General features: G+C 42.0%; 1 protein-coding gene across 1 annotated transcript; it reads right to left on the bottom strand.

Moving 5' to 3' along the window:
- Positions 1–9,247: 9,247 nt before the first annotated feature.
- sox9a (SRY-box transcription factor 9a) lies at positions 9,248–13,180 on the bottom strand. The gene is made up of 3 exons (XM_040123617.1): positions 12,428–13,180; positions 11,771–12,018; positions 9,248–11,395 (listed from the first exon to the last, which is right to left on the bottom strand). Exons 1-3 carry the CDS (start codon positions 12,853–12,855, stop codon positions 10,629–10,631), a joined length of 1,443 nt encoding a protein of 480 aa, XP_039979551.1. The 5' UTR covers positions 12,856–13,180; the 3' UTR covers positions 9,248–10,628.
- Between the last annotated feature and the right edge of the window lie 7,136 nt (positions 13,181–20,316).

Here is a 20,316-nt window from a genome sequence, read left to right on the forward strand (position 1 = left end):
CTGGCTAGGAGTGCGCCCACCGAGAGAGGGGAAATGTGTTTGACATACGCTCAGCGCACACGGTCGGGGAGGCTGGAACAGCAGGATACGATTAATGACCACAGAATAAGATTGTTACAATATGGCTTCCCTCACCCCCACCTTCTTCACCATGGGGCTGTCATATTTCACAGACTTGCCTGCTTATGTGTGTTTGCAATGTGTTTGTGTGTGTGTGTGTGCCTGTGTTGAGAAGGGGCCCTTTTATCCTCTCTTTTTGTTTTCTCTCTCTCTCTCTGTCTCTCTCTCTCTCTGTCTTTCTCTGTTGATGTGGGTCATTGATATGCAACAGTGCATTCCTGGATCTTACAGGAGAGTCTGTTCTCATGGTTATTGTGGAGTACTTTGGCAGATTAGATACACGGACACAGGTCCTTGGACTCTTATTATGGTCTAGGTAGGACATAAAACCTGTGAAAGTACAGGTTAACAGACCCCTCAATTATCAGATGTATAACCCTGGACTGACAAAAATAAAAATGAAATATTAAGTACCCAGTTTGATTTATACAATTAATTTCAATGAAAGCAAATTCATAATTAAATTTTGTTTCTCATTTTTTGACCAAAGCTATTTGTGATTCTGTGGTGATGAGGTTGTGTTTGATATCTATCATTATTTAAGTCCACAACAGTGGTAAAAACAGAGTGCAGCTGAAAAACTGGTTACATATCAATTTGCTGTAAACCAATAAAGACAAGCTTTAAATGGAGGTGGATGGGGAAACCTCAGGAAAAAAATCTGGAGGCCAAATGTCACCAGATTGTTGTGGTGGTTGGGAGGGTCCTTCGAGTGGTCTTCAGGGCTTTGGGGTCAGTGCCCAAAGCTCAAAGGGCCACATGGGGCTTGGATGTACAGGGGTACAGAGGGCAGGAGGAAAGAGAGGAAAACCTTAACAAGGTGTCAAACAGGCCTGTTGGATCTTTGCACATGAGCACATGCATAGCTGAACCTGCACTGTGATGTTTGTTGACACGTCTGGGAGAGAATTTTGAAGTTTTCACAGCGATCATAAATCAGAAGAGGGCATGATTTTTCCCAGGGTTAGGAGCCTCGTCTCACTTGCCATTGGCCACTGCCAAGAGGCTATCGAGGCCAATGAACGCCAGTAGGCTTTATTACCGTGGCAACCAGTCGTAATAGAGTAGGGGGAATTGCTTTTCTGTTTTGAAGTTATTGAAGACTTTTCCCTCTCATATGCTGGGGGGGACTAAGCAAAGATGATATTTACCCAGTAGGGACAAAAGTGTATTTTTAAATGAAAGCAAATACAAAACAAGAAGTAACATTTCTCCTGCAAGAAATATAATCTTTAAAACATGCTCTCTTGCATTTGAGAAGTTGGCTTCACTGCACATAGAAAACCAAATGTGTGCCTCCTGATTCTTCTCTTCCTGATGTCTCCTTGGAATTTCACAGCAAGTTAAAGAAAGTGACTTGAGAAAAAGGCTGAGAGAGAGAGAGAGAGACAGAGACAGAGACAGAAAGAGAGAGGGAGAGAGAGGGAGAGAGAGGGCTGGATGTACCGTCTGGCAGCTTTGGCTCTGGACTTGGGCACAGCACTCACTCATTTATTGAAATCCCACTGTGTGATCCTGCTCTAAAGCGAGAGATTCAAATTTCTCCTTCCTCTAGCCTACGTCAAAAAGACACTTATCTGGCACCTTTTTCTAATTTTTTTTCCCCACTGTCTTATTCTCCAGATGTATTGGCTAGTTTCCTCAACTTTAATCTGACAGAAACACAAAAAGATAGTTCCTATAGAGGTTTGCATCTCTCTCTGTCTCGTTCTGCACTAGTTAAGGAGCAAAGTTATGTTTTATGCATTTAACATGTGGCAGACCTCATCACCCTAGCCATGTGCTCACCACACACACCTGTTCCCCCCAGTTGCTGCTGCAACGCACTCTGGGAGACAAAGTTAATCCCATGATTCTAAACCCCTGGCAGAAAAAAGGGGCATTGGAAAAGATTCTCAGGAGGTTTGGTTTTTGTTGGGAATACAGCTGCCGAATTAGGACGAGTTTTAAATCTTTACTTATGTGAGCTGGGGCTGTGCTAAACGATAGCCTGCCACAAAACGGACATGACCATCAAACAGGTAAAACTGTCTGAGAGGAACTGGCATCTGTTAAAGAAACTGTTCTCTAAAATTAGAGGTGCATAAAAGCGTCGTACAGAGAATCCCCCTGCACCTAGTTTCAAAGTGTTCCCTTCTGCACACGATGAGGCCAAAACTGCTGATGCTTCAGAGGTAGTTGGAAAGCACTAAACTGCCTGTGGAGAAAATAATAGGGGCAGAGAGCAGAACAAACCCAAGCCCTGCCCAACCCCCATCCCAGAACTGCTACCAATTAATGCACTAAAGAGGTTGCACACATAACTTTGTGAAAGTTGCAGAATGGGAGCATGAGCAATTTCACTTTTGAAAAATCCGTTAAGTTATGTTAAAGTTCATTATAATTACTGCTTCAGATATTAGCTTTTGTTTCAAAGCTAATTCAGATTTAACTTGCACCTTCCTGTCCCCCAGTTATGTTAGCAGTCAGCTGTCTTGCTGCAGTAATCTGCCAGCAAACCTTAAGCAGTGAATCACAAGACACTTGTGTCTTATTAGCCTCTTTACTCAAATTGAGTTACTGCTTCTATTTATTACAGTGAAGAGATATTTGCTTTAATTTTAAGGGAACTTAATACCGTCTGCTTCCTCCCGTGCTGTCAGCATCAGGCCTGGGGGCTCTGCTTAGCGCTCTCTGACAGTGCTCTGCATGGAGGAAATGAGGCTGGTGAAGACCCCATTGACCGTAAGGCATTCTGCCCATATTTCACTAAGCTCTGCTCCCAAAGGAAAAGTCCACAGAGATGAACCATATCGGAACACATGCTAGGGCTGGGGATCAACAGGGAAAGCAAATGAGAAGCAGGGAGGAGAAGAAACCCACAGGACATACATTATAAACACACACATAAACACAAAGGAGCATGTAAAGCAGAGGATTGCAGAGTTATGGTAAACATGAAAGAAAAAATTTAGTTTGAAAGAGAAACAAAAATTGTTTTTCATTTCCTGCTTTAGTGTGTGAGACTTTGTGAGAGAGAGCCTGCAGGTTTGTGTGTGTGTGTGTGTGTGTGTGTGTGTGTGTGTGTGTGTGTGTGTGTGTGTGTGTGTGTGTGTGTGTGTGTGTGTCACTTTGTGTCTCCATGACAAACTGAGTCACTTTGTGTAATTAATTGGTTTACTGCCAGGTTAGGCACTGTCTGTCTCTCAGGAATCTGCATTTGGCCCTGAACTTTACTTTTACATGTTAGTTGAGGTATTAACTTATTTGGACAAGGCATTAAGTCTTACTGGTTGTCCCGTAGATGGAATGGACAAACATAGGGGAGGTATGTTTGAGATACTGGGCCCTGTAAGTAAAGAAATGGCTGCTGATAATACTCTGAAACTTGGCTCACTGTAGTCACCACGAAAACTAGCAACTAATACCTCTGCTCCCCCCAAAAAACACATGCACATTCAGAAACCCCACCCCATGTGCAACTCCTCCCAAGACTTCAGTTTACATTGTTTTTCCTGCTGTTATCCTATACAGGACAAATCTGAAGGATAATTATGACCCTAGCAAGCAAGCAAACCTCACAAAAACCTCACATCAGTCCTCCTGTTTGCAATTCAGTAGCTGGACGTGTCTCTTTAAGTAGCAGACTTCATGGCAGAAAAAAAGAGGTCATTATGATCCAATTTTGGTTATTTTATTCATAGTTGTGGTCACAATTTAAAACAATTAAGCAACACAGAAACTGGGTTGCATTCCTATATTACACGTCAGATAATCTCTATATTAAGTATGTTACAGCCACAGTTATGCCTCAAGGATCAACTGCCAGAGCTCAGCTTACATTCAGCTCTCATGCCTGTTAGGATGGTGTCAGTTTTGCTGTCATGCCTATTTGCCTCCCCTCAAACAACCTGTGCCTAATGGGCATGTGCGCTCTAAAATATGTTCTGTGGAGATTTACCAGGTATGGGTGAAGGAATTTGCGAAGACAGACTACTGTAGCCATGGATGGCTGGACAACACAAACTTTTCTCTCCATGTCTTAACTGGAAACAAATGTAAAGATGGATGGGAAATCTCATATTTATTGGAGAGAATCCTTTTCTGAAGGACAAGGGATAATAAAGATAAGGATGAGAAACGTTGACTATATAAAGCGTATAGACAAACCCACTTGATCCATCATCTTGTTTAGGCTCCTGGATTCAATTATGGGGAGTTTTCTTGCTCATAGCAACATTTATATGTTTTTTTTTTACAGCAATACATTGGTGTCTTAGACAATAGTTTACCTCATACTCTGATACAACACATGCTTTGGGAATGTGTCATCTGAGATCTACACTAATATATAAGTTAATGATGAATCTTTGCATTTGGCATTGAGGCCAAAAATATCACATAGGCTGAAATATACACATCTAAAATGCAGGTTAACTCCGATCACATATTATACCCTGACTGTGTTCTTCAGTACAAACCCACCCACTGCCAGCCCTCACCTACCTTCCTCCCAGACTGAGCTGGAGCTCATGAGGCCTCAGACACACTTAATGGGATTATGGTAATATAATTTTGTGATGCTGACCTCGGGCCGGTGCCAGGTTTCTTCCACATCCTCAGACAAAGGCAGGGAGCTCACCAAGGGTTCCAGCAGGCTGGCCCAGCTTGGCCTCTTGGCACAGGCCGATGTCCTCATGGGGCCGGCGCGAGATAGATGACTGTGGGGCAAAGTCTCACTTCCTAAGTCTACTCCAACAGTGAGCAAAATCGAATGGTGACAAGAGGGGATTGTAAATTTAAATAAATATCATTTCCCAAGAGCGAGTCCACTCAGATGACTTCTGATTTAATGTAAACAATAATCACTGCGATTCAGGATGTAGGAAATGTGTCCTCCCTTCGCTCCCAACTTGAATCAGCACATAGCAGTTCTTAAGCTGAGGGTGTAGCTTCCATGGAAACGGCCTTGTAGTCAACTTGTCTTTCCATGTGATTTAGCAGGGGTTTCCTACAGTGGATGTGTCTTATTGGTTTAAGAAAAAAAAAAGGATTTTATGGACTGGACAATATAAAAGCAACTCACTGTGGGGGGTCAATTCAAACTGTCTTACTACACTATTATGTTTGAAATACAAACATAAATCCGGATAAGATTTTATGTTGTTTTTATGATCATATTTTTACCTTGATTGGACGTCAGTCTGCAACATCAAACTGTTTTTCACTGAAATGCCGAAACAGGCAAAAGACACATACACACCAACACACCCAGACACTCGTTCCAGCAATTAAAACACTCTACTGTATGCTTGCAATATTTTAAGAGTGCCGTTTAACTCTTCATCTCGTTTTGCCTCATTTTACTTGGTTGTGTATTTTATTGTTGTCCAGTCTCCACGGGTGTATCACCAGATTTTTTTCCCCTTTTCCTTTTCTTTTCCTCTTCCTTTTGCCTTCAGAAAGACCACCCATAGGGTTCGGAGGGGGCAGACGTCTCTGTGGAATAATAATGGGGTCGTCCTGGGAAAACTGCCCGTGGAAAGGCCTGTCTGAAAAAAGAAAAAAGAAAAATTTTGTCTTGTTTCCGATCCTTCTCGGAAACATTCATCAGGGCACTCCTGCTGCTTGGAGGGGAGAAGTCCCATCGCAGCCCCAATCCACTCACTGGCTGGGCCACTCTGCCACTGCCAAGACTTTCTGAGCTGAGGTCAGCAGGCTGGGGCACATGCATTAGAACGATTTTTTTTATTTGCCTTGCCCTGAACTTTTGTTAATACAGATTTGCAGTGGTGATAGGTGTGTATTCCATAGAGCCTGAATATCTGATTTCGTACAGCTGCTTTGAAATTTCTAGTTATCAGAAGTCATAGTGAGACAGCATCTGCCTTGTGGCATTGCTGTAACTTTTATCATTTATTCTGGCAAGTTGCCGTATGGAACATATTAAATGTATCATTATGTTTGGGCTGCTACTGGGCAAGGCTGTCTATATTCACAGGAAAGCCCAACAAATGAGTCACCATGGTCTCAAAAAGGGAAAGCCTCAATACTGATGTCATTTCCTGACAGAGTGCCTCTATGTAGCAACACCACATGACACATTATTCTGATGAAACGCAATGAAAGAGGCTTTCATCGTTTTACGTTTTTTTTTTTTTTTTTTTTTTTTTTTTTTTTCTCGAGGCCAGGGTAACAAGTTTTGTCCTGCTACTCTAACTGTATTTCATACACATTAAAAATTGTCCTCTGTGTCCGCTCTCTTTTTTTTTTTTTTTTCATTTATCCCATCCAAACTGTCTGTTACTCGTCTTATGAGAATTAAATGTGTAAATGCATTGGATTTGGTTCTTCACGGAGCCTTGTTTTTTACATCGGGCAAATTACTTTCAAAGAAGGTATCGTGCAGAAATAGCGACTGTCAAAAGTTCTTATTATTTAAAAGCTTTAATTTTGAAAGAATAATTAATCCCCAAAAGTGGTGATATGATCACCTGATTTCAGTTTTTCTGGACTCATTGTTGATTTTGAGAAGTGGGACTTGCAGATACAAACCTTTCACATTTTTCCATGCACGCACGCTGCCAACAACCTGAAAATGAAACAATTCAGCAAAAATGTTCTGGTCATTCTCTGGAACTGGGGGAGCATGGACATGTATTTACCAGAGCTGACATTTTTTCTTTGTTTGCTGAACAGAAAAAGGTGGCTACAGGTAAACCGTCAGGCAAGAACTTCCATCAGGAGCCAATCATGTTCTGTGTACTGTGTTACTACGATGCTGTCTGGAGCCAGTTCAGACAGCATCGGGACATTGTCATTACTATTGCCAGTAGTTTGAGTGAGGCATTTTTTTTTCCCCTGTAAGAGCTCCTCCTCCTAACAACTGTAATGTCAAAGTTAAGTTAATGTGAGTTAAATGTGCTCCTTAATTCCCCTCAAATTTTTTTTCTGATAGAAAAATGTACAGACACAGCGTTGTAATGTTTCCTGTCATGTCAGTCACGCACCTTCGTTTCGAAGACAAAAACAATGGATTACAAAGGTGTTTCTTTCCTTTTCCTTGCGATTCCACTGCTCCACCTTCCTGCTCTCCCCCAAGCCGTCACTAACTGGCTTCCCTTTGCCCTGTTAGCCCCAAGGCCCTGCTGCCTTGCTGCATCGCTCTAGGTCTGAACCACGGGAGATCCAGTGATGGATGTGCTTCGGGGGCTCTCTGTGGGAGATGGGCTCAGGGCTTCACACACTCTTCTTGCTCTTTACTGTCAGAGTGAAAGATGTCAGCCTTCATATTTAACCCGAGACAGCGGAATCAAACCTGCAGGAGAATCGTTGTCTTGTCAACAACACAACAAGCCTAAATGTAACTTCATACGGATATGTTTTATTTTTTTCTTTTGCTGTTTTAATCAGCACCAAGTTACTGAAAGTAGCATTACCATAAATCGCAGCAGTTTCGAAGCAAAGTTACTGAAGACAAAGCTAAAGGAGAGATGACAAAGATGTCTGAAAAGACAAAGAGGAGCATAGTCAACAATCCAAGAGAAAATACACTGAATCGAACAATTTATTTTTTCAACTGCATCACATCAGTGGTTGTGCCAGAATTTAAAACAATAAAGTTAAATCGTGTTTGCTGACTTTAAACCACAATTCTAACTGTAGATATTGTATACTCTTAATGATACATGACATCGGTCTTTGGTTGTCAGTGAATTCCTTGAGGTATTGTATGTAGAAATAGTGTTATTTCCCTATTAGTTGTACCCACATTCCCACAGCTTATACTTTTATTTCAGTTACTGTATATTATTATAAGTATTATACTTACATTGATGTGATGGCATACAAGAAGAATGTTGCACAGCACAACTTTTACTATTTTGAAACCCTAGAAATACACTGACATTTGTTTTAAACTTAAACCTACAAAAACATTATTTTAGATGTAAATTTGCACCCATAGTTGCACAATCAGCATCAGCTTGTGAATCAATTTTTTGAGGAATGAGTCTTTCCTTGTTTGCTATATACATGTTGGTGCAACATATGCAGTGAAAAAGGAGAGTGCATCAAGATATTTTGAGACGAAGTCATACAGACAAGTGAATTCTAAAATATGACAATGAAGTGTGGAAATGGTTGGTAACTCTATTTGTGTCATCAAGAAGGTGTTTAATGGGCATTTTCTCTCTTTCTTTGTCACACTTCAAAATTCACAGTTTTGCTTAGAAGGTAGATCTTGATGACGCTCTGGTCATAGCATGATCATCATATTTCCATATTGTTATGCACTATAGATGTTCTGAGCAAGGTCACGTTTAGTGTAGCCTAGCATGATGTGTAATAGGTTGTTATGGAGTCAAGCTAAAAGAAGAAAAAAAAAAGTCCAGTCATGGCAGTGGGATGAGGTGCGGTAGTGGGTGGCAGAGAACGGTTCAGTCCAGTTGATGTGAGGAAAAGAGACGTCATCTATGAATGTGCCTCAAATTTCAACACAAAGCTATAGTACCTGATTGTGTTTACACTGTCACTGATTTATTAAGGGCAGCTCTATTCCTATATTACTTGGCCAGTAATGAATAAACAACATGCAATGTCTAGTTTGTTTCTTTAAGCCATCGTGTATACAGGCAGGGGGAGGGGTGTGGACATACATCTGCTCAATAGGCCGTGGTAATAATGGACCTGTGACCTCATGGTCTGAGAAGCCAGAAGCAAAGCCTTAACTTTACCAAACTTCTGCAGTGGGCAGCCGACAAGCTGGCTCTCATTAATGCAGAAATTAAATTAACTGTGTCACATTAAAACAATCTTTTTTATTTCCGTTGTTGTTTTGAGCATACGAGTTGGATAAAGACTGTTCCGAAATGATTCAGACTCAGTAGGTAACATCTTAATGTAGCCGGTCTTCCGTCAGTGGCGGGTACCTTTTCGTAACTGGTATGAATAAACCTGACTGATCTTTGGCTCGCAATTACTGTCAGACACGGGGACCTGCATGCATTGCACTACAACTGTGAACAACACACATGATACTGTATGAAAGACGCTTATAATTAATGGCACAAGATGATTGCATATTTCTCAGTGTTTTGTTTTTATTGCAAACAATATAATACAAAAGATAAGCTTTTAAGACAATGGCATGTTTACCTAGGGAAACTGCATTAAGAAGATGACAAAATGAGAACTAACGATACAGAATATATAAAATGAGGAACACAACTTTTTTCAAAAACAAAAAGTATCCTGTCGATTCCAGCAAATTCTTTACAAAACAGCGGCAGCTTCCATATCCATTAATTCATTTGTTAGAAAGAAAAAAGAGAAAACTTCCAGTTTTTCTTTTTTAAGAGAAAGACTCATCGTGTAATTATAAGTAATCTGTACATAACTAGATCATGAATAAAAGAAACTTTTATACGGAAACATTTACAAATGATAAATAAACAAATTTGTACCACATAGGTCAGCAAACTATTCCACTGAAATCTCAGTTAGCTGCTGCTGAATTAAAAAGATAATTGCAAATAGTTATTTTCAAATAAAATTAATGCTAAAGAATAAATTAAGAAAAGGTTAGGAAAAGGATGGGGCTGTAGGAGTGACAGAAGCACACCAGACTCGGACCTGCTGGCTGCTGAGGAGAAACAGGTCAGTGGTGACTTCCTGTATCCCCCTCAAGCAGGAAGTCAGAACTGTGCCGTGGTTTCAACACTGCATTGCCAGTGGACAGAGCCTCTCTACTGTGGCTCCAGAGGCACCAATGGTATCAAGGCAGAACCCAGACAAAAGCAAGCATTGCTCAGTTACATCTAGCAACACGGTAAGGCCCCTAGTAGAGTTACATGGCACCTGCTATAGCGTTTCCACACAATAATTTGAGCTAAAGCAAAGAACAAGAAGTAGAATATTTGACTAATTCACTGATGACACAGTCATATCATGGCCAAAAATTCAAAATCTATTTCCAACGTGCATTGCTCAATTCTTGCATCTCATGAGAATTACAATAAAATATGTACAATAAAAAAATTCAAAGCAGAATGTAGGCTATTATAAGATGGCAGTGTCAGTAAACAGATGTTTCTTACTTCCTGTACAAAAATACATTAGTGAGAAGTAAGGCCACTGAGGGTGTTTTTACTCGGCATTCCTGCTCCGTTAAATGTGTTAAACCTTCAAATCGTGATGATGAGGATGCTGATGACACTGATTATAATGGAGATGAGAAGAGCAGAACACATACACAGTACATACTAAAATATTTATAACCAGTATGTCCTCACAGAGGATTTCACTTTTTAAAACATTATATCTAAAAAAATATAATCACAATTCCAACCAATACAAAAGGCACTGTTGTGAGCCAATCCAAAGATATATTTTCAGTACTATAAAAAAGTCCTTGTCATGTTTTTCTGTTGGCAATGAAGGGTGTGTGGCATGGTGGTGCAAAGGCCACTGGGCAGAAACAAGTCTATGCATGGGGTGAGTGTTGTACAGTCAGTGCTGAGGCGGCCTCCTCACGGCCTGGACAGCTGTGTGTAAATGGGCTGCTGCTCCCAGTGCTGCGGACTGTGGGTTTGAGGCACAGAGGGCACGCCGGTGGTGTCGGCGATCGGGGTGTACATCGGCCTCTGGCTGGAGCTCATGTAGCTGAAGGTGGAGTACAGGCCGGAGCCCTGGCCAGCTGCATGGCTGTAGTAGGAGTTGGCACCACTTTGGTGGTCTGAATAGTCATACTGTGCTCTTGTGATGGAGGGGTAAGAGGAGGTGCTGTAGTGCTGCAGGTTGAAGGACCCATAGGTGACGTGCTGTGGGGAGCCTTGTTGCTCGCTGTAGTGACTGGGGCTCAGCTGCTCTGTCTTGATCTGGGTGGTTCTCTGTTGACCCTGCTGGCCTTGCTCGCCTCCTCCACCCAAGGTGGTCAGAGAGTGCTGCTGCTGCTGCTGCTGCTTGGACATCCAAGCGTGGGCCCCGACATTGGCTGCCTGGCCGACTGAGGAGCTGGTGATGCCATAGCTGCTGGTGTAGCCAGCCTGGGCAGCGCCGGTCACCCCAGCATGGCTGTGAGGCGGCAGGTACTGATCAAACTCATCGACGTCAAAGCTCCCCATGTTGGAGATGACGTCGCTGCTCAGCTCGCCAATGTCCACAGCTCCAAAGTCGATGTTGAGCTGGCGGCTGGTGCCCTCCTGCATGGGGCGCCCCTCACGCTTCAGGTCAGCTTTGCTGGATGGGAGGTCTGTCTTGGGGGTGGTTGGGGGTGTTGGTGGGCCCTGGGACTGACCTGGTTGGAAGAAAGGCAGAGTTAGCTTTGCACTTAAAATAAATTTACAAAATGATGCAACTAAAGACAATATTTCCAGCACAAACGACTTGTACTAAAGTGAAACACCCATACCGATGTAAACGCTTGCAGCAGGAGGAGTTTATCGGCACTATTCTGACAGGTGTATTTGCATGATGGCTTGTAAAACCCATTAAACATTAGTTATTAACAGGTGTCTTTTCAAGGCCCTAAAGCCTCCTAAGATTTGATCTCTACAGAAAGTACCAAAATGACTCACTTTTGGAAGAAAAAAAGAAAGAACCGGAAAACGCCTTTAATTTCTTTTTTTTTTTTTTTTTTTATATATATATATATTTTTTTTCCTTCTCTTACCTGAATGTTCTCCTGGAGAGTGCACCTCGCCCATACTTGACGCCGGAGAATCGGCCTGCTGCAGGGCCTTGAAGATCGCATTTGGAGATATGTGCGTTTGCTCGCTTTCCTCGGTTTCGTTTTGCCCGTTCTTGACAGATTTTCTCCGCCTCGGCTGATATTTGTAGTCAGGGTGATCCTTCTTGTGCTGCACTCTCAAACGCTCCGCTTCTTCCACAAACGGCCGCTTCTCTACTTCGTTGAGCAATCTGAAAAAAAGAAATAACCCCAGAGAATTGTACATTCATATTAAAATGCATGAAGTTTGTAACGGGCACAAGAGAAAGGTTGAATGATATGTGCAAGAGATTTGCAATTTACGGAATCACTGCATTGATTGTTTCATTATCAATAATCAGAAAGAAGCAGCTAAAAACGTGACAGTAGAACTTGACAGTAGAATTAAGAAGTGTATCCAAAATCCTAACTCCTATCCCAATTTAAAAAAAAAAAAAGAGTCAATAACAGAGAAAAATGCATTTGGAAAAGCATTATTCACATTTGCACAAAGTAAAGCTCTACTTGAAACAGCAGGCAGGCGGTGCATTGCATCGAATAAATAGTGCGCTGCGCACAGCAACGCGTAAAGCGCAAAAGTGACTGAAAACGCGAACCTACCTCCAAAGTTTGCCCAGGGTTTTGCTGAGTTCCGCGTTGTGCAGATGCGGATACTGATCGGCCAGCTTCCTCCGCGCAGCCTGAGCCCACACCATGAATGCGTTCATGGGTCTTTTGACGTGAGGTTTGCTTTTACTTGAGCCGTTGACGCGCACCGGCATGGGCACCAGCGTCCAGTCGTAACCCTTCAGCACCTGGGACACTGCGTCTCTGATACAGACGGGGAACTTTTCTTCCTCGCCCTCCTTCTTGTAGTCTGGACCCAGGAGGAGGTGGTTGTCGGAGGGCCGGGTGTTCTCGGTGTCCGAGCCGGACCCGGACGGGCACGGCGAGCCCGCGGAGTCCTCCGACATGCTGGGGCTGGGAGCGTCGGAGTGACACTTCTCCTGTTCGTCTGTCATCTTCAGGTAAGGGTCGAGGAGATTCATGCGAAGAAATTAAAGGGCAGCTTCTCGCAGTAAAAAAAAGGAGAAAATCCTTCTTTCTAAATCCAAGTGCTGTGCCCAGAGACTGCAGTGACACCCTTCGAGGGCGCACAGCTTGACTGGCAAAGTTGAATCCTTGAAGTTAAAAAATAAAATAAAATAAAAATGCCAAAAATTTAAAAAAAATCTTCGACGCTCCTTCGACTTTTCACAATTTCGCAGAAGAGAAGGCAGATTTTTTTTGCAAGTGATCGCTTTCTACTGCATAACTTTGACACGGTGGCTTTAAAGAGAAAATGTGAGCGAGAGAGCTGCTCTTGGGGGATGGCTGACGAGTCTAGAGACACGGGAGGCGATGCCTGGATTTATGTTTGACGGCAAGGAAGTGATTGGGGGAAACTTTTTGGAGGCGGGGACGTAATATGACTCTGCTCTAAACTCCTGCAGTCAACAACAGTGAAAACCCCGTGCAACCGGGGGAAAAAGTCTTTCTCCCTTTATAAACTTTGCTTTATTTGAAAACGTAAGGCTTAAAAAGTTGAGACTTAAAAGTTAACAACAACAAAAAAAAAAATGACGCCCTCTGAGAAAGAGACTGGAACGGGACTGCTACGTCTAACTGCAAAATAATATATTCATTCGAACAATTTTAATATTATAGTGATATCAAGGGAGATAACGCTGTAAAATCCCATGAATTTTCTTTGATCACAGACACCGAGTCCGGATCATCAACATTGCACTGATCATTAACGTCTTGTTTCTGTGTCCTGATTTTTCGTTGGGATAAATTGTAATTGCAGTTCTTACAGCTGTATTACTTGGTTAGAGACTCTATTTCCCCTTATTTCAGCCCCGCAGAAACGACAGGCTCATTAGCATAGTTGCACAAACGATGGCCCCAAATTGACAAATTGAAATTTTTAAGTTGCGTGTGTCGACATGCCTCAACTTTGTGAGTCCCCTTGCTTTACCAACCGAAGTTACCCTTGTGTTCCATTCACCTTTCTGAGGGCAAACGTTCCTGTTGGCTGTCTGCACGGGACGCACAGGGAATGCACCGGTTGAATGAGAAAATGAGCAGTAGAGCCGCACTGGAAACCCGCCGACGCCTTCTCGGGCGTATTTTTGACGAGTCCGGTTTCGGTGGGGTCAACGGGGTGGGGGGGGGGGGTGGACTTTTGTGTCTGGACAAGCGCGGGCAGCTGTCTGAGACGTTTCGCCGCGCGGAGACCCTCGAGTCGGCGTGGCCGCGTGCGGCCGTCGCCGAGGCGCAGCAGCAGCAGCCCTCGGCCGTCCCCTCAGCTCCCGCACAGCGGCCACAGGCACCGACAGGGGGAGACAGCGGTCCAGAAACTTGAGAGGAAGCGTTGCAGCCGTGTGCCGGGGCTGCGACGACTGGAACAATCAGTGGGAGGGTGTTGCAGAAACTTATCTCAAAATTGAAGTTTCCACGCTCCCTTTATATTTTAGGTCCTTCTTCTTTCCGTCGTACAATTCATTGGGCCCAACAAGGACATAGTCCCGATTAGAGAACAAAACATTTCTCTTTAAAATGGTTCTTTTTGGAAAATAATCAACCAGAGATCTGAGTGTATCTTCATCCAGAATGTCTTTGATCGTGAAAGGTCATTCTCTTCATTCAGGATTTATTTGATCGACGATGTTTTTGGTGATTTTTATTTCCTCTAATTTGTAGCTGGATAATTTTAAAATCGCTTGGTATTAATATCTCGACATATACGGATAATAATAATAATAATATTCATAATCATAATTAGTGTAAGTTATATACGAATGAATGAGCAAATTAAATATAATATTACATTTGATAAATATTAGATTTTCTCAATGAAGCCAAACTATTTTTAAATATACAGTCCATTAAAAACTGGAACAAAACAAATATGTTTGTTTTGAAACACTAAAATCTACTTTACTGGATTTGCTCCAACATTTGTTTTCAGGGGACAAAGGACACTTTGTTGAGAGTTCAGTCACTATAATCCGTGTATTCAGTTTTAGAAACCAAATCCGACTGTAAATTATGAGTCCACATATAGCCATGAAAAGTCCACAACTTTTAATAATTATTTAGTCAACATTATACCATTTTTATTAAGGGACAGCTGTAAATCTACTATCAATAAAAATATAAAGATGCACACACATGAAATGTTGCTTAATAATAGAGAATATTTGTCATACTCTGGCTTTTCATAAAGTAGGCTACTAATAAGGCGAAATCATGTGAAATCAGTTTCCATAATTATGTTTATATCAGTCACAGAAGAGGTAATAAAAAAAGGCTGATTAGCTGCAGTCTACAATTTCAAAACTGTAATAAAGCTAAGAGGAAAAATGTGCAGAATGGGCTGCAAAGTCTAAAGACAATATTCCAAATATGACACATAATAAATTTAAAAAAGTAATGTTTTGTGTGTGTGTGTGTGTGTGTGTGTGTGTGTGTGTGCGTGTGTTTTGTTACAAGCAGTGTCTTTCATTGCTAAAAATAAACATTTTGCAATGAAGATAATCTTCATCTTTAAAGACGGTGCTGGTTTAAGGTTTCCAGTTACATTAGAGCCTTTGATTTTGTCCTGACTGTGGCATTTTCATTAAAAATAGCCCAATATATTTCGGCTGCTTGTCCTGCCTGTTGACTGGTGGCTGCGGCAGACTGCCTCGTCAGCTCCCCTGCATACAACTAGATGACATGCAATTTAGAAATGCTGCTCCTCCAAAGTTCATGTTGGAGACAGAGGGGGTAGGAAAAGTTAAAGGGATGTTAAGTTGTTTTTGTTTCATCACCACTCGATAGGTATAATTATGCTGATTTAATAACACTTCAAAGTAACCTGATTCTCCGTACGTCAACAGAAAAACCTTGACCCGACCCTCAATAAAGTGTAACTTCTGAGATGCCTCTGAGAGCTGCAGCTCGGCTTGTACCTTTTGTTAGTACAAAACAAAACACTACAGTCTCATTAAAAGGTGAATATTTGTTTTAATTTGTTTTGTTTTAAGTTGTGGGAGGTGTGATGAGAGCTGCTGCCATCTGAGAGTTTTCCTTCTGCGAGGCGACTGGTCTCGACATGCAGAGTAGGAAACCCAGTGATGGCTAACACAGAGGCATCAGAGGTGTGGTTGGGCATGTTTGCGCCCCCGCAGTGCTGACTACAGAGGGTCTGAAGTGGCCTGCAGACTGACTTACAGTCTGCTAAGGAGGGGGACACAGATCCTCAATGGCCAGGCTCACAACTTACATGGAACACCCGCCTGCCGGCCGAGCAGGTCTTGGGAAACTTCTCAGCTTGACTTCGAGCCATGGCGTCAAAATTTTGAGGCAAACACTGAGGGTAAACTGCCAAATCATGTCTTCCACCTTTTCTAGCTCTCTCAAATTCCACTGCAAATGTTTGAGCAGAGCGCCCCTCTTTTTTTGAAAAAACTTTTTGTGTCATATATGTGCGGATGTGTGCACTGAGGTAGATCTATGATTGTGTTGATTCCCTTGAAGTGCGTTTGTCAAAACAACCGAATCAAATCGAACATTGGTTTTTGTTTCTGGTGATGTCTTTTTTCATATTTTCATTCTTTGTGATTAAACAAATTGTTTAAGTGCTCAAAGGATTTCTTGGATTTTAACCAAATAGCTAGTTGATATCAAAATGCTAAGCTGGATGAGATATTTTGCAGTCGCTTTAATTACATTAAAGCCACAGATGTGGTTAAATTATCTGTTGTGAGATCCATAAAGAATTGAAAGACTTCACTAGGTGATAAATAGTGTGGCAGAGCTAGAGAAGGCAGAGGTGGCTTCAACCACTCACAACCTGCATAACACCTGTCTGAGACTTTCCGCAACTAGTGCCAGCTGCCCCAGACATGGCAGAAGACTGCAAGGGGGAGAACTGAGAAAATCCTTTCGGGGAACTATCTGAACTTTCCTTCCGGATGCTTCCACTGTTAGTTCCTCCGTTTGTTTGTCAATCCTTAAAAATTTGTATCACATACAAGCCAGTTTGGCTGCAGGGGTGTATTCTCGCCCACTGTCAGCAAAGGTCTCATGGGGATGGGTGGGCTGCCCCAGGTGTTTGCCTAACCAGATCAGAGCACTCTGGTCACGGGCAACTGTTGACACATGGCATTTTGCAAAGGGTAAAGTTTAAACAAGACTTATCAAGGCCCTGACACCCTCAAAAGGATGGGCTTATATTTTCTGCTCTGACTCTCTCACACCCCCCTGATATCCCACACATAACCACAACAGCTCCCAGTGGCTTCACCAGTAAAACTGAGGGGGAAAAGCATGCAGACACTTCGAAAGGTTGTAATGATGCATTTTCAAATGGCATGTTCAATATTTTTAAATATTTCTAAATATTTCTCGAAAAATCTTATTTAGAAAAAAAAGAACAATAACAAAAAAAAAAAAAAATCAGTTATACTCTGCACGCCTTCAAACTGCCTTCAAAATAAGAGCAGTTTATTGACCTGGCAGTTGTCACCTCCATCATCAGGTCAAATCAGAATCCGATAACACATGAGACAGCTCAGCCCTGCCACTAAGGAAATACAAAAAGATGTATTCTGGCCTTCACCCCTGTGACCAGCAGTGTGTGGTAACTGCTACTGCACGCTTTCTTGTATATCTTGTCCTTTCTCCGGCCTCCTCTGGAGATAGTGCCACAATAATCTCAGCCTTATCTGCTCCTGGCTGCTAGTCAACTGAAACACCTTGGGCAGTCATTGATAGTGTATCTGCAGGGAAGGAAATGCACACTGATCTGGGAATGCAGTGGAACCAATAGTTCTTGATAATGTCAGCAATGTTGGATAGGAGCGATAGTTTTATGTCATAATTAAGCAAAAAACCAGTATAAGACAGAATGTATTAAGTTCACAACAATAGCTCACAATTCACCTAGTGAAAATATTTCAATTTTTCCTCTGATGGAATTCTTGTTTTCTTAAAGCCATGTGCAGTCACTTGCTTCAAATCCAAATATTCTACGTCTAGCCTTTCTGATAGGGCACCTGAAAAGCACATTCAATATTGAACTCTGCCTAGTGACTGCCAGGTACTTTCCATGCCTTCAGGGGAAGTGACATCAGAGTCAGTTTAAAAGACAATGAAATACTATAAAAGCAGAGTGAGATCACAGCAGGACACTCTCCTGCATTTCCAATAATAGGGCCTGAGCTGTAATTATGTCCGAATGACAATAGCTCATTGTCAAAGTGCTGACAAAATGTTATGACATTACCTGAGCCTTTGCAGAGGCTAATGTTGTGCTCGCATCCTCAACAGGGGTCCTCTCAACAGAGAACAGGTGACTGGTACAACGGATGAATTAAAACAACACGATTTGCAATGCTGAAAGATCCCTTTTTAAGAGAGACTAACATTTAAGGAGACAAAATGACACAGTAGAAAAAGCTGAGATCATAAAGAATACACACCCTCGCTCGAGTCAATATACTCAGGGATTTTGCTCCTACAGCCTTACATTTGACCATTACAATACACCAGTCAGACACAGGGCACCAGATAAGATTTTAATACAAAGCGTCAGGAGGTATGTTTGACAAAAAAACCCACAAAAAACTCAAGGTCCACTTACTAGCTTTTTAAATAACTTTCAACCACATTTCCTTCTTTCTGGAGCTGTTAAATGCTCAGGATAATTCCATCCATCTGCTGAGGAAGACTGTGAGATGGGCTTAAAAGTGGACCTTGAGTTATTTTATTTTAATTCATTTCTTGTCAAAACACAGTTCCCAAGAACAAGAACATACTTTTACACTGAAGAATGTAATCATTAAAGCAGCTCACGTCAGAAAATCGAATGGTGGCCACAGTGGTCGCTGTTCTGCAGAAGTTACACAGAAGCTTTAAGACGTTATCTGATCTTAGTACGGACAACCTTTTTCTACCACACTATAATCACGAGGGAATTTGTAGAAAACCTCAAACTCAGACTTGTAACTAAAACATTTTTAGCCAATTTATCATACTTTTCTTCCAGATTTCCACCATGTTTACACTAATGATCAATAAACCTTATCAACCATTATCTTCCTTGCTTTAAGTGTAGGGTTAAGTGTGTGTAATCAGTCTTTTTCTGATTTACCTAGTAATATATAAACATATTAAAACTATAAGTATTAGTATATACTATAAGTATTCTCTAATATCTACAAAATATCTACAAAAAATTCCAGCGGCTAGTTGCTTAATCACATGTTACTGTAATGTACTTATCCCTAAATCAGCGGACTTGATGTTTTGAGCGGATGTGTGATGTAAGTTGTGAAACTCTCTTCCGTCACGGATTCTTGCACGTTTGTGTCTGGAGTGCATGGCGCTGACCGAGGCTGGCTGACAGTACTGGCTGCTCCCTGGCACCACTACACATGAAAAGTCACATCCGCAGCTCTGGATGATGTCAGCGTGGCAACTCTGCCTGCAGAGACACCTTTCACAAAGAACCTGTGTGCGCTCGGGTCTGGTCTACGTAATGGAATATTCAGCCCTCCTCCCCTCCTACCTGTTTCTAGCATCAGGTGAAAATATGACTGTTGTTGTCGCCTGCAGTGTCATAACCTAAAAATAAGCTTTAATGTGCTTCCCCACTTCCCCCTCTCGTTTCTGTCAGCTGCTCTTTTTTACATGCTTATTTGTTTATATCTCACTACAACGTTTTTAGCCCATACTTGAGTATCCTCAGTGATATTAAAGCGGTAACAATTTTAATACATAAATTTAAGTGTTTACATTTAGAAAACACCCACGTACTGTAGCACAGTTTTACAAATCCCTGGTGTCATTTTTTGTTTGTCAGATTTCTCCCCCACTTTTCTCTTGTTTCATTATCCTCCCACCTTAACCCGGCCCTTTCAGCAAGGCTCATTTGTTGGGGTGACCAATGAAAAGGGCCATTCTTTCTACACAGTCACCGTGATACTAGAAATACTGAGTTAATGAAAGAGTGATGATATCTAATCACCTCCTTCCAGCGGATAGCACCTGCAGCGGAGCCAATACCCAAACCTTAGCTGAATACTCACGAATGGTCGGCCTACAGATGTACTTCCTCCTAGCTGTTCAGCCGTGACCACGGTTATACCTTTGATATCACTTGTTGCAGGGGACATGGGAATATCTTGTGTGGTCAAGCAGATCCAGTCCTCTTAGGTGTTTCTACCGGGGATTTCAGCATTAGACCATGGCAAAGGGATTAATACTTTCAGAAGGGGCAGGGGGGAAATGAACAATGGCATACTTCAAGGGCTTTAAAAAGTGTCTTATTACAATGGAGAGGGCCAAGTCTATTCTTGATAAATCCTACTTCAGGCCAGAGGAAAAAAGAGAAGGTCAACAAACTGCATTTAGTGACACTACACTGTATACACAGATTTAAAATGAACATCATTTAAATTTTGATACTCATCAGTGAA

The sequence above is a fragment of the Xiphias gladius genome, chromosome 3, assembly GCF_016859285.1.
Source record: "Xiphias gladius isolate SHS-SW01 ecotype Sanya breed wild chromosome 3, ASM1685928v1, whole genome shotgun sequence".
NCBI lineage: Eukaryota > Metazoa > Chordata > Actinopteri > Istiophoriformes > Xiphiidae > Xiphias > Xiphias gladius.

Excerpts from the sequence above, each read along its gene's own strand:
- sox9a (XM_040123617.1), bottom strand. The coding sequence starts at position 12,855 with ATGAATCTCCTCGACCCTTACCTGAAGATGACAGACGAACAGGAGAAG. Across the intron at positions 12,019-12,427 it reads ACCCTGGGCAAACTTTGGAG|ATTGCTCAACGAAGTAGAGA; the intron begins GTAGGTTCGCGT and ends TCTTTTTTTCAG. Across the intron at positions 11,396-11,770 it reads CTCTCCAGGAGAACATTCAG|GTCAGTCCCAGGGCCCACCA; the intron begins GTAAGAGAAGGA and ends TCTTCCAACCAG.